Here is a 14,274-nt window from a genome sequence, read left to right as displayed (position 1 = left end):
TATTCATACAATATGAGGGTTGGAAGGGACCTCAAAGAGGTCATCTAGTCCAACCCACTGCTCAAAGCAAGACCAATCCCCAAATGGCCCTCTCAAGGACTGAACTCACAACCCTGGGTTTAGCAGGCCAATGCTCAAACCACTGAGCTATTGCACCCCCTTCAGTCTAATTGCTTTTTGGGGGGGAGGGGGGAAAATGATAGTCACTACTAAATTGTTAACGAACAGCTATCACGGTGTGGTGGTATCTGAGCATTTCCCTAAGTCAGTTTAGGAAACGACTGTCCTATTACTGGTTGGGAACAACTGGCCTTTTAAGGGTGATCACTGAACTTCCAGAGCCTGATTTAGGCCACTTTGGTAACACGCATTACAGTCACACTCACTTTATGATTGTCAAAGGGCTGGTCTACATTGAAAACTTACCTGGCATAGCTGTGTCCATCGGGAATGTGAAAAATCCACACCCCTAAGAGATGTAGTTATGCCAACCTAACCCCTGGTTTAGACAGAGCTAGATCAATGGGAGAATTCTTCTGTTAACCTAACTAGCGCTTCTCGGGGTGGTGGCTTAACTACAGTGATGATCTAGTGCTATAGTGAATAGAATCAGAATCATAGATTAGGGTTGGAAGAGACCTCAGGAGGTCATCTAGTCTAACTCCCTGCTCAAAGCAGGAACAACCCCAACTAAATCATCCCAGCCAGGGCTTTGTTAAGACAGGCCTTAAAAACCTCTAAGGGTGGAGATTCCACCACCTCCCTAGGTCAAATACATATTTACCCTTAAAATACTACAGCTGAGCTGCTGTGGCATTTTAAGTGTAAACACAGCCTCAGATAAATAAGAAAGAGGGCCTACCAGAGTCAGATCTGTCCCCAGTAAATCCAGTTTAATCTTACAGATTCTGGGCCAGATTCTGAGGCTGCTTGGAGCTGCTACAGTAGCACAGAGGAGCTTTAAATTTGTCCTAAATACCAGGCACAGGTGATGTGGCACACTCCAGTGTAGGGGCCATGCTAGGGTTGGTAGGGAGCTGCATACATAGAGACCCCTGCACTCCAGCCTCCCCAGCTGCTAAATTAGCCCGAGGGGAGGGGAGGGGAGGGGCTATTGCAAGGCCTAAGGCTGCTCTAATTTATACCAGGGTTTGAACACCCCCAGGAAGCCCTGGGGAAGTGTGAGGTAGCAGACAGCCATTTGCTTCCCCTAACCTCAGTTTCTATACAGCTGGAGCCAAAGATCTGAGAACACTCTTTCTTCCTTCCTTCCACACCAGATGCTATTGCAATCCTTGTCTTCCCCCACACATCTGTGTGCTTTACCTTTTTCTGGAGAAAAGTTAGAATGAACTAGAGCTCAAATCCATTATTGCAGAGGCTACTTCCCACCATCATAGCGTTATATTGCTCAGCGAATACGCCAGGCATTACGGCTCATTCTCCGCTTATGGATTACATATTACCAGAGGAGAAAACCAGTGCTAGCCAGTAGTTGCTGCAATGTTCTGGAAATGGGGTTTCAGACCAGATTGGGTAGGTTTACACAGCCTGGGGCAGTGAGTCTCCCAACCCAGGTCTGGGCTAGCAGGGCTCATGCTAGTGCTCTAAAAAACTGTGGAGACAGTGCTTTGAAATTGTGACTTGGGCTGGAGTTCGGGCTCCAAAGCCCACCCCCCTGCCCAGGCTTCAGAGCCCAAGCCCTGACTGCAAAGCGCTGTCTACACGTATATTTGTAGAGTGCTATCACATGCCCCGTTAGCCTATCTGTCAATGTGGGCTGGGAGCCTTGCTTCTGCAGGCTGTGTAGACCTACCTATTCTGAGCCCCCAGTACTTCCAGTGACCTTAACAGGAGCTGAGGCATCTCTCAGTCACACGCCCTTAATCCTGTTCCTTGTAGTAATTGTGTGTGATCTTGTTGAATCCCGTACCACACAGGGCATACTTAGCACTTAAGTCTGGAAGAATTCCAAAGTTTTTCTTTCCTGTACCTAATTCATCCACTTACCCCGAAACTGAATGATATGGAAAGAGAGCAAACATTCAGTATTAACCCACGCTCACATAGGGTGACCAGACAGCAAGTGTGAAAAATCAGGACGGGGGTGGGGGGTAATAGGAGCCTATATAAAAAAAAATATCGGGACTGTCCCTATAAAATCGGGACATCTGGTCACCCTACGCTCACACAAAAGAAAAGGTCTCATCTCCTGGAAATCAGTTGCCTCTGTCTTTCTTGTTTGTTTATCAGTAGCCTTGTATGTTTCTTTTTATTACCCAGAGAAGTCAGATGTTTTACTTTTCTCAGCTGCAACTTTACCACAACAATTTTTTGTGACAAACACAGTTACTAGGAAAGCTGACGGCCGTTCCCTGGCAGAAATCACTCCTATAAATAAAATATAGGGCTCTTGTTTTCCTAGCTACTTGCCTGAGCTGTATTACAAATGGGGGAAGAGAGATGATTAAAACAGGAAGGGTAAAAGTCCCACCATGCCTCATCTCCTCCCTCCAAACTCTGCAAAAACCAGAACACGAGAATTGCCAGACTGAATCAGACCTGGGGTCCATCTGCTCCAGTGTGCTGTCTCTGACAGCAGCTGGCCCCAGCTGCTTCTGAGGAAGGTACAAGATACCCCACAGTAGCGAGATGTGGGATAATCTGCCCCCAATAGAAACCTCATCTGAACCCTTCATAGTTAGAGATAGGTTTAAGTCACAAAAATAGTTTTGTATGGGACACGCAAGGAGGATAATCTACCTAGATTCCACATGACTTTGGGACAGTGTTTGCAGGTGGAGTTGCCACCTACACCTTTACCCTGATATAACACAACCTAATATAACACGAATTTGGATATAATGCGGTAAAGCAGTGCTCCGGGGGGGGGGGCGGGCTGTGCACTCCGGCTGATCAAAGCAACGTCAATATAACACGGTTTCACCTATAACGCAGTAAGATTTTTTTGGCTCCCGAGGACAGCGTTATATCGGGGTAGAGGTGTATTTGGATTAGATTAACACCAAGGTGCTGATCATCTGTGGTCAGAAAAGATTCCATGTCACTTTTTCTCAAGGGCTGTCCTGCCTAAATATAAGTTAGGGTAATTATAGACTGAAGGGTCCCTTGGATATGGGGTGTCTCATTGATTACTGTCCTGCACCATTATGTACAGTTGCTGTAATCATTCACACAGGTGCCCCAGAGTTGGCTGCATTTTAGGATGATGTGTTGATATAGACCTGAAACTGGTGTGAAATGGTGCATTGGGCCTTGCGGGGGGAGGGGGGCAAATCCTTCTACACACTGGAGTGAATTTCCCCCTTTGATGTGACCAGACTGCACCCTGAGGAAGGATTGTCTTGTGGGTAAGTGCTGGCCTAGAATTCAGGAGAGCTGAGCTTTATTCTCAGTTTGCCAAAGACTTGCTGTGCGGCATCAGGTCTAATGACACCAAGTGGCTTAGTTCCTGGGTGCTCAAACTGAGACACCTTAAAGGGGCCCCGGCGTCCATTCTCTGAAAATTAGGTCCCTTTACAGCGTCTCAAGATGGGCACCCAAAATGGCTAGTTGTGTTTGAAAATCTGGCCATAATCGCCCTGTGCCTCTGTTTTCCATATGTAAAATGGGAGTAATAATATTCCTTTTCTCTGACCCTTTGTTTGCCTTGCCTAGCCTGTAAGCTCTTTGGGGCAGATACTGTCTTTTAGGCCCAGTCTACACTGTGGGGGGGAAATCGATCTAAGATACACAACTTGAGTTACAAGAATAGCATAGATAAAGTTGACGTACTTTAGATCAACTTACCTCCCGTCCTCATGGCGCGGGATCGATGGTCACAGCTCCCCCATCAACTCCACTTCCGCCTCTCGCTCTGGTGGAGTTCCGGAGTCGACGGGGAGCACGTTTGGGGATCGATTTATTGCATCTAGATGAGACACGATAAATCGATCCCCGATAGAAAAATCGCTACCCACCGATCCAGCGGATAGTGTGGACGTACCCTTACAGTGTGTATGTAGAGTGCTTATCCCAGTAGGGCTCTGATTTCATGTGGGGCCTCTGGGCACTACAGTAATACACATCAGAGTGAGCCCTTACTAAAGAGAATGTGCTGGCAGGTTGTTTTCTTTTGAAGGACTCCATCACCTGAGTTATGCTCAGTGCCACACATCCTGCTTGAACAGGTGAACTAACTGATTTCTTTCCTTTCTCCTTTACCTCCTCAGTTAAGAAACAAGATATTTCTCCCCCGACGGGAAACCAGCTGCCAGTTCTCCAGTGGGAACACGAGCGAGGCTTAGCCTTCACCAAGAACAACATGAACTACACCAACAAGTCACTGATGATTCCAAAGGCCGGGGATTACTACATCTACTCTCAGGTCACTTTCCGAGGGCCCACTCCAAATCACAGTAAACCAGTTTCCATAACGCAGACCATCACCAAAGTCACGGACAGCTACCCTGAGCCTACCCAACTACTGACTGCCACCAAGACTCTGTGTGAGATGGGAAACAACTGGTTCCAGCCTATTTACTTAGGGGCAGTGCTTTTCATGGAGGAGGGGGACAGGCTGATGGTCAATGTTAGTGAAATCCAATGGGTGGATTACACTAAAGAAGACAAAACATTCTTTGGTGCTTTTTTACTGTAGGCTTCTGACAGCAACTGCTCCTAATTAGGGTCCTGATCAAATGTATCACTAAAGTCACACAGGAGTTTTGCTAATGATTTTAGTGAGTGCAGGATCAGGGTATCCTAGTGCCGAGCATCTGTGCTCTCAAAAGCCTGTATTCTCCTTCACCTGTGTGGCTGGGTGCCCATCATTGTCCTTTGGGGGAGGAAAGTTGAATTAAACGACACATCACCAAATAGATCACACCACACCAAACCACCAAAAAACATAGGGAGGCAGAGGAGAGAAAAATACATTTCCATACTAAAGCTAGGAACCTCTTGAATACCTACAAGTGGGGCATAAATAGTTTATAGGTGACGGGGAACAAACAAATCAATTAAGCCTATATTCCACCTCTAATAAACAACCCCCCTTTGCCTTAAACAACCACTTTAAACTGTTCAAGTTTCCAACGTAAGTTTGTTTGACCTTTCTTCAGATTGCCCCTTTCAACAGGCAATTACTTCTTAAAAATAGATTTGCTCAGTACTTTGTACTAATATAGAAATGTAAATCTTCAAGGCACTGTGTAAATCATTAACTGTTTAATGAATCCCTAACAACTGCCCTGGGAAGTAGATTAAAATAATTTCTTGCAGTTTGCAAAACAAACCAACAAACAAAAACATTACTGATATTTTTTTCTCCCAAGACATTTTGCAGAAATTGTGGGCTATGTTGTTCTGCTGCCCAGAAATGGCTCTTTTTATAGCATTTCGAATGGGTTGTCCATTTTTACACTGGAGCATGCAAAATGTTAATGTTCCATTGTAAAAATTCATCTCACTCTGAAAAAAGTCCTAATATTAGAACGGGTTGGAAAACTGGGTCAGGAGGAGAAATCTTGGGGGGAGGGGATGAGATTTTTATTGAAATTTTGAGCAAAACTTTCAGAAAAATTTCAAATTTTGAAAACTTTCAACCTGCTGTACAGCAGATAAGTGTAGTCACTCAGAATAGGGACCATTTTGAAAATGTGTTATGTTCCCTCAAAAGTGATGTTTTGGTTTGGTTTGGTAGCTTTTTGAGGAAAGAAACCACAACATTTTAGAAATTTCCATATATTGAAAACAAAATGTTTTCTCCTCCTCCTCCCCGCCCCCGCCAAGATGGCCAGAACTCCCCTATACCCAGATGCTCACTCCGGCAGTGATTTCTGAAAGGAAAGGCTGCTGTAACTTTTTCTAGGCACTAGGCTGGCTAGCACTAGTGGTTCCTCTACACAGAGAGCGGGGTCGATGTCACGGCAACAGTGGGAGTAGGAGGTGTAGCCAGGAGCAGAACTCAGGAACTTTCCACTGCTAGTCTCTTGCTCAGTCTTCTAGGTCATACTGTCTCAGGGAAATTCCCTGGCTTTCCCACCACTCCCGTGATAAACAATTCACTGATGACTATTCAAGTCATGTTCTAATAGACTCGAGCTTTATATTCTTAAGTGCCTCTAGGCCCCAAGCTCAGTCATGTAAAGAACCCAAAGAATTAATTTTGCAGCTAGACACACTCTCTCTCTCACTGGAACTTCCTTCACTTTCAACATGTCTTTCCATGTGATCAGTGAAAGTGACACTGCGTTATATATGTACTCAGAGTGCTTTGCTGGATTGCACATTGCTAAATGTAGCGGAGATATTTTCCTTCCAATGCAAGTGTATGCCTCTCATAAACCAATAATGGGAATCACACACATTAGAGAATTCTAGAGATCCTGACAAGGTTTAGTTGATGAGTTCAGATTTAAGGTCCTTACACACACACACACACACACACACACACACACACACACTGCAGCTAGACTGGCAAGGAAGCCAGTCTGTTCTCTCCATTGCATTCCTCCTTCTAGCAGGAGATAGTTTATTGTTGCATTAACGTAGCTGACAAAATTAATAGAATATAGGCTCTACAAGAGTGCGGTGGAGGGGAGGAAGAGAAAAGAGCCAAGGCAAGTTGAGACAAGCGGGTGTGGGGGAGATGGAGAGAGAGACGCATGGAAGGAGACAAAATGATGCAACAGTAGCATGGTCTGAGCATTGCCTCCATGTCTCTGTACAAGCACATCAGTGCTGGAAAACTGGCTTTGCTTCAGGTTGGTTGCAAAGGTTCTCCATCTTTTTCTTACTGCAAACCCCTTTGTAAGAGAAGAACCCTCCCATGGCCCACTCCTCCACCCTTCCCATCCCCCTATCACCTGGCTCTCTTAATATCTATCTCAGAAGACATTTATCCCCATGATACTGCTGCATCCAAAAGCAATTAAGAAGCACTGACCATGCCCCATAAGAGCTTGGCTATTGCAGTGCTCCCAGCTTGCAAGTTTTTTAAAAAAAACTGGTCTTTTCTCTTTTTGCCTCCTGCTTTTCTCCTCCTAGTTGCCTCGTTGTGAGTTAAGCCCAAGGAAGGTACCACTGTTAAGCTAAGATGCTCTCATCACAGCGAACCTGTCCAGGACAGGTAATTTTCAGCAGCCTGATATTAGCACTTCTGTGAAGTGTGTCCGTGAAGGCAAAATTCAAGCAGTTCTATGACAGTTATAGAAATCCACAGAGTTCTTTGTTTCTAAAATGGGGTGCTGTGGCATTATTCTTTGATCATGATGCAATCCCAATAGATTTCTACACCTGATTGAAATATATATCAAAATCAAGTCATCAATTCTTAATGCCTGGTGCACTAAATCATGGTAAAATGAGTTTAAGGGAAAGGAGTGAAACGTACAGTACATGGTACATAAAAAGAGACTATTGGAGATATTTATATACAGATATAGATACATTCTGTTCATGTTCTAGGAAGTCCTAGAGCAATAATAAGTCTTTCCTCACATGAGACACATACAATTTCTTTCCAGTGTATATTTATCATACATTTCACAGCCCAAAATATTACCAGCCGCAGTCCCAGATTAGCTATCAGTACGCCTCACTCCCACAAAACAAACCCATATTTATTTATTTTCCAGGAGTCTGTATTTATAGTCCACTTATTGTAAGCTTTCATATGCAACTCCTCTTTGTGCTATCACATTTATGTACGTAAGTGATTTTTCTTCCGTCACTTGTTTTAAAGTGGCGGTGGCATATTAACCCTGCACATAATCTCCAGTGGAAACTTTCTCTGTTATTTGTGCTTCTGTAACAATGATGGTGACCAGTATGTATAAAAAGAAACTGATTCTGATCTCACTTCCACTGGTGTATATCAGGAGTATCTCCACTGAGAGGATAATCAGATCCAGGCAGTTAAGAATGCTTGCAAAAAGCATGTAAAAAGTACAATGGGAAACAAATTTTTTAAAAGTTGATTGAAACTTTGAGACACTGTCAAGTAGCTTGAGCTGAAACTTTGGATTTTGTAAAAGTTTTTTTTGTTTTGTTTTACAAAAGTGAATATGAACAATAATGTTCTTCTAAAGGATTTTCTGATTCGATTCAATGGAAATATTTTTTTCCTAATTTAAATCATCCCCTCACAGATTTGGAAACCCACAGACATCAGAATTGTTCTAATGCACGAGCAACAGAGAATGAAACTGACTATCACCCCCAGTCCTGCACACACTTAGGTGTGCGTAACTATAACTACATGAGTCTTTCCATTAAACTTAATGGCCTCCTCACATGCTTAAGGCTAGGCATGTGACTAAGTGTTTGAAGGACTGGGGCCGACAGGCAGAAAATGAAATTGAATAGCCCAGTGAGTGAAATGCATAAAGGAAACAACCGCCACAAATACTGAAGAAGAAATTATGTTTTTTTAAATGATTTAGACCATGATCCTGCAAGGCAGTTCTGTTGGGCAGACAGACCCCTGACTGCAAAGGGAGTCTCCGTGGCCATAAGGAAGTGCCTGCAGAGATCAGATGAAAGGATCAAGGCATTAAATCTCAATTATGTGTTATTAGAAACACAGATTATGACAAATTTTTAAAGAAATCTGATTTTTCACCTTGACAGTGTCTCCCTCCAACCCACAATGTGCTTTGTTTAATTAACATCCTGACTGGCCCATCATTTCAAAAGAGAACTAAGGAGAAATGTCATTCTTTAAAAGAATCAGATTGAATGTCACAAATATTTGCCCGATGTGGGTGTTAGAGACCAGTATAGCATTTTGCTATAGTAATATATTTTCATATAAATAACTGTATTATCTTATAGTACAAGCTGTTTCCTTCAAGGTAGAGTAGACTTGGCTTACTGTTTCCAAAGTTTTATAATAAAACTAAATAAAATGAACTATATGCAACGGTAATTCGGAGCTGATTTCTGTGTGAAAATGCTGCTGTCATTGGCTACTCAGCCATTTGAATTGTTTGATTTTGCTGGCTAATATGAAAGAAACCATGTAGATCCTGTATAAGAAAAAGCAACATTTTGTAACATACAAAGATTTTGGTGAATATCATTTTAAAGTGCATTGAAATAAGAAAACATGCCCCCAAGACAAAGATGCCCAAACAAAAGTGAACTCAGTACAAGAGAAACCAGAAAATGTAAAGCTATGGCAGGTGTCCCAGTTGGGGAATCTATAATTTGTTACCTGACAATAACTGGACAACTAAAATTCTCATGCTTCTGTCTGCCTTTCGAAATGTAAGAAACTTTGCAAAGTCAGATTTTTCTGGGTTTCTTATCTACTTTCAGTCAGGGGAAACAGTTGTTTCCTGTTTTGTTTTGTTTTTAAACACTAAAAGAAGAAGCAGTTTGTGGAAACCTGTGGAAAACCAGTGCTCATCAGATGACACACTGAAACTTTACTCCAATGTACCGTGTCTATTCACTTAGATTTGGTAGAAACTTTCAGGCTGTTACGATTTATTTATTCGTTGATCGGTTGCCTGCCTGAAAGCAAAGGTTTGCTTTAATCATAGCTGGCTTTAATGTACGTAAACATGCATTGGATGCTTAAAGCTTTCATGTGCAAGCTTCAGCCAAAAGAGAGGGTCAGATGTTCTGAAGGAGGCAGCAGAGAGGAGTTCTTCTGAGCAATTTTAGCTGAGTTTTTATCCTGAGCAATGAATTAGACTCGTTGAATGTAATGGTAACATTCTCTCATTTTTGGTTTTCTTCTCTCATCCTGGCCAATTTTATTCATCATTCCTCTGACAATATGGAAGCGTTCTCTCTCCACCAGCAGAGACAAGAAGTCTTTCTCCCACTGGACATGTCATTTTTGATTTCCAGGCTTTCTAAAATCTTCTTGTCTTTGAAACCAGAACATCTTTTTAAGATGGGTTCAGAAATGGTTGGTGGGGTCTTCTGCTCATCCATAGCTCTGGTTTAACTAAGAGTTATGCTTGAGAAGTCTTTTCAAAGGGAAAAACATTTTTATGTTGTGTTTCCTCCTCTGTGACATTCTTAAGATGGGTGTTCTATGATTGGCAGACTCAGTAGAATACCCACGGACTGAGTGAGCCATGGAGAATGAATTATCCCTTACTGCCAGATGTGGTCCCTCTATACCAGTGGCAAATTGGGGGAGAAGGGAGGCAACTAGTCCTGCTACCACCATTCTGCAGTGACATCAATCTCCAATTCTGTCAGCCCAGTGCCTTTCACCAGCACTAAATTCACTCCCTCCAAAGGGTTAGATAGAAAACTATTAAACCACCGACTGAGCAGTGTCTATACAGTCCTGGATCTTTCAGAACAAACCTGCCTTGAAGGGAGAGAAGGCATTTTGTTAGAATGTGATGCTGAGAGATTTAAACATTTTATTAAAGCTAATATTAAAAAAAAGAATATAGTACATAGGTTGGGAATAGAGTGTCTGAACATCTGGGTATAGTGCTTAGATTATCCACAAATACAAAGTTAGTTTTTTAAATGTCATGCGCTACATAATCAGCAATAACCCAAATTTAGGTGAATAGATTTAACAATGCAGGTTAGAAATTAGAATCCGAATATTCGGGTACATCACTCATGAAAAGTTGTGCAGAGAGGTGGTTGTTGCATCACAAACCTCTGAGATTGGGTGTTAACACACTCCTCAATGGCCATACCTATCAGTATCAGGGGTGCTGGAACAATTTGTATAGTGGGGGTGCTGAGAGCCATTGAACCAAACTGAAAACCCTCTACCACTTCAAGCTGCCACGCCCCCAGCACTCCTAGTTCCAGCACCTCTGATCAGGATAAAATACTTACAAGCCATCCCCCTAAGACAAGGGGTTGTGAACCCACCTCGGAGTTTTTGGACTTAGAGGGGAGAGGGCTTTTGCAGAGTATTGTTTTGGTTAAGCAGATAGTGTGAGGGAAGGGAGAATACAGGACAGAGAGAGGCAGAGGCAAGAAAACCAATTAGTAACTTTTGAGCATAATGTGATCCTGGAAAAAGCTAGACAGAATGTTTGGAGTAGGTTGGTTAAAGAGGTCTGGGGCTGTAAGCTAAGAAACGATTGCTTGTGTGCTTGGTTCCTCCTGTATTTGGAGAAGCAGAACTTTGTATATTCCTTGAAAGTAAACCAGACTGGAAAAATACTAGCCACCATCACTGTCTACTTCCAATTAATCATCTGCACCAGGCCCCAAACTTTGGCTAACTGCTCAGGTCAAAAAGAGGCAACAACAAGGATCAATGTTATTCCATGGAATTCACCCAGTAGGGCAGGGAATTCCCCCCGTGGGAGGGATGGGATTTTAAATCTGCAGGACTGCAGTCAACCACCACTGGATGAGTTGGTCAACCAAGGTCTACTCAGCCCCTCCTCAGTTGCTGCCCAGGTGGGGAGATCCCTTGGCACTTTTTGAGAAGAATAGGGGACAGCCCCAGTGTCATCGTCAATATTGCCACTCATTTAAACAGCTTCTTAGCTCACTCTTTCAGTGTCAGGCAGCATTTCTGAGTGCCGCCAATTCCCACCCTCTCCAATGGGTGTTGAGGAGTCCTAAGCACCTTGCAGGATCGAGTCCCTGTGGTCAGATATTCATGGTTCAGCAAGCACAGGTGGGGGCAGATTTCCCAGAAAGTTCAGCTCCCACTTCGGCACCTAAATAAAAGCCACATTTTCCAAAGTACTCAGCAGCTCCCATAGTGCCACAGAGAAGTTCAGCACCCAGTGTGCACCAAACATGCTGGGGGCTTCAGAAGACCTGGCCTCTACTGTCCAAGACAATCCATGAATCACTGCTGAATGCAAGATGGCCACCACAATTGGCTATGCCTCGTCAGTTTCTAGCTCATCAGTTTGTAACTCATTGTTGCAAAGGGTTTTAGAATACCATGAAAGGCATTATGTAACAAGCAAGTTATACACTATTATTTACTATAAATCGAGAAATTGAATTTCTGTTGATTCTTGCAGCGTTATAAAAGTTATGTTAACATTCCAGGGCCTGTCATTTTAGTGCTCCCCAAACGACATGCTTTCATTGATCTTAAAAAGTTTTATATTAAAACGTCAGTAAACCTCCTGAAAGTGCACACAGTATATTTATTGATACTATATTTAACTAACTGGTATTATGTCTTAGTCTTTATGTAACTGTTATAATGACACAATATAAAATTGATCTTTAGATCTATCATATTCAACAGCTATAATAAAATGTGGCTTTGAAATATGCAGTATGATATAATTTATAGTTGCTTGAATAATTTTTAAAAGCCTGATTTGTTACTTTTGTCAGGAATAAAAGCATGGAATTTGATTCAAAGAGTCATTGTTATTCCAAAGTCTTTGGGCAACATAATGCAGTCATGCAAATGACTGTGAATACTAACGTTATCAGTTTTAGCACACATAATTCCCACTGGCCTTGCACTATTATTCACTATTCTCATTTCTCAAATGTGTGAGTCACTCAGTTGGGGAGCAAAAACTATATAAATTAGGTGACCTATTGCACAACATGAATGGTGAATAGTCAAAGTGCAGAGTTCATGAGCAACCTACAGTCTGCAAATTATTCATCCAAATAATTTAGTGAAGGTGAAATTCACTACTGTGCAGAGGAACACCAGCAGGGCTTAGGCACCAGTTTAGCGCCATGTAAACCCTCTTGTGAAGTTTTAATTGGTTATTAAATTGTGTATAGAGTTCGTGCTGTCTCTCAACAGGGTGAATTTTACTACAAATGCTTACTAGTCATAAATATGGTGTGGTCAGATTTTACCACCAATCTTACTATAGTTCATGTTTTTTCATAAAACCATAGATGCTTGAATGAAGAGACTGCATGAAAATCTCATCTGCCATTTAAAGGAGGTGGGGGGGCTTTTCTACACTGGGATGCTCAAGAAACTTAATCTGAACTAACTTTTAAAAAGTGGATTAAACAAGCTGCATTAAACCGCTTCCAAATGATTTAAACTAATGAATTAGGACCGATTTAATTCTGAATAAGAGCATCTACACAGGAGATTAACGTAGTTTAACCAATCCAGTTTAACTTCAGGTTAACTTTCTGGAGTGTCCTTGCATAGAGAAGCCCTAGATTTCTAGCCCTCATGGCTGCAGAGGACGGTTTGAAAACGTGAAGTGAATGTGACCTAAAGGCTCAAGCTAGAAGGCCTTAGAATAAAAAAAAACCCTTATTATTATTTCATGGCTTTTAAGCTAATTACATGAAGTTTGGGACCCTGACTCATGAAGTTTGAATTCTTGGGACTGGAAATACAGTGGCTATGACTAAGGCTACAATTTTGTCACAGAGGCCTCGGAAGGCTGTAAATTCCAAAGACCTCTGTGACTTCAGCCCCGGTGGCTGGGAGCTGCAGGGTCCCGCCACCTCCCGCAGGGAGCTGTGAAGTACACCTGCCGCCTGAGGCAGTGGGCCCCCAAGCTCTGAACCACCATGGGCAGTGGGGGTACCCCATCTGCACAGCAGGGCAGGGGGACCTCTGCAGCTCTGAGCCCCCACAGGTGGGGGAGGGGGCTGAGAGCTCCCAGCCACCCTGCAGCTGCCCAGCCCCCTCCCATTTTATCATGGATATTTTTAGTAAAAGGGACAGGTCACAGCTTCCATGAATTTTTCTTTATTGCCCATGACCTGTCTGGCCCCCATTTTTCTTTATTGCCTGTGACAAGATGACCAATGTAGTATGGTGTGTCCTGTGCTTTTCTTGGCAGGGGGCCAAGATGCCACCCTTTGCCCCTGCTCTTGGGGCACCAAGGGCTCCACTAGTGGCCCAGGAAGGTGGTAAAGGAGGGAAGCGGCGAAGGGGTCTGGGTCTGCTCCTCAATCTAAGTCCCAGCCCCTCTCAACCCCTGCAGGTTCTTACCTTCTTCCCCCTTGGGTGGGGTACTTTCAGTCCTTAAACACTGGGGGAGGGAGTCTCCCTCCCCTGCTGGGCCAGAGTCTCCCTTACTCCGGTTTTCTGATCATCCAAGTCTCACAGTACACCTCCAAGCTCCCGTCCTCTCTTCTTCCTCCTTCTGCCCTGACTGCCTGAAGCAGGGGGGTTTATTAGGTTGCTAACAGGGCCTTAATTGACTACAGGTGCTCCAATTAACCTGTAGCAACCAGGGCCGGCTCCAGGCACCAGGCACCCAAGCACATGCTTGGGGTGGCACCTGGTAAGGGGCGGCGGGGGGAGCGCGGCGTGGAATTCTGCGGGGGGGGGGCGGCCCGGCGCTCGGCGGGGGGGCA

General features: G+C 43.5%; 1 protein-coding gene across 1 annotated transcript in view; it reads left to right on the top strand.

The window, feature by feature from the left end:
- TNFSF15 (TNF superfamily member 15) overlaps window positions 1-12,319 on the top strand; it is a 32,480-nt gene extending 20,161 nt beyond the window's left edge. The window contains exon 4 of the mRNA XM_034793669.1: window positions 4,233-12,319. Coding sequence (XP_034649560.1) covers window positions 4,233-4,660 — 428 coding nt within the window. The 3' untranslated portion in view covers window positions 4,661-12,319. The remainder of the gene's footprint in view (window positions 1-4,232) is intronic.
- Window positions 12,320-14,274: the final 1,955 nt, after the last annotated feature.

Source organism: Trachemys scripta, chromosome 17 (genome assembly GCF_013100865.1).
Source record: "Trachemys scripta elegans isolate TJP31775 chromosome 17, CAS_Tse_1.0, whole genome shotgun sequence".
Taxonomy (NCBI): domain Eukaryota; kingdom Metazoa; phylum Chordata; order Testudines; family Emydidae; genus Trachemys; species Trachemys scripta.
This window is presented reverse-complemented; position numbering and strand designations above follow the sequence as displayed.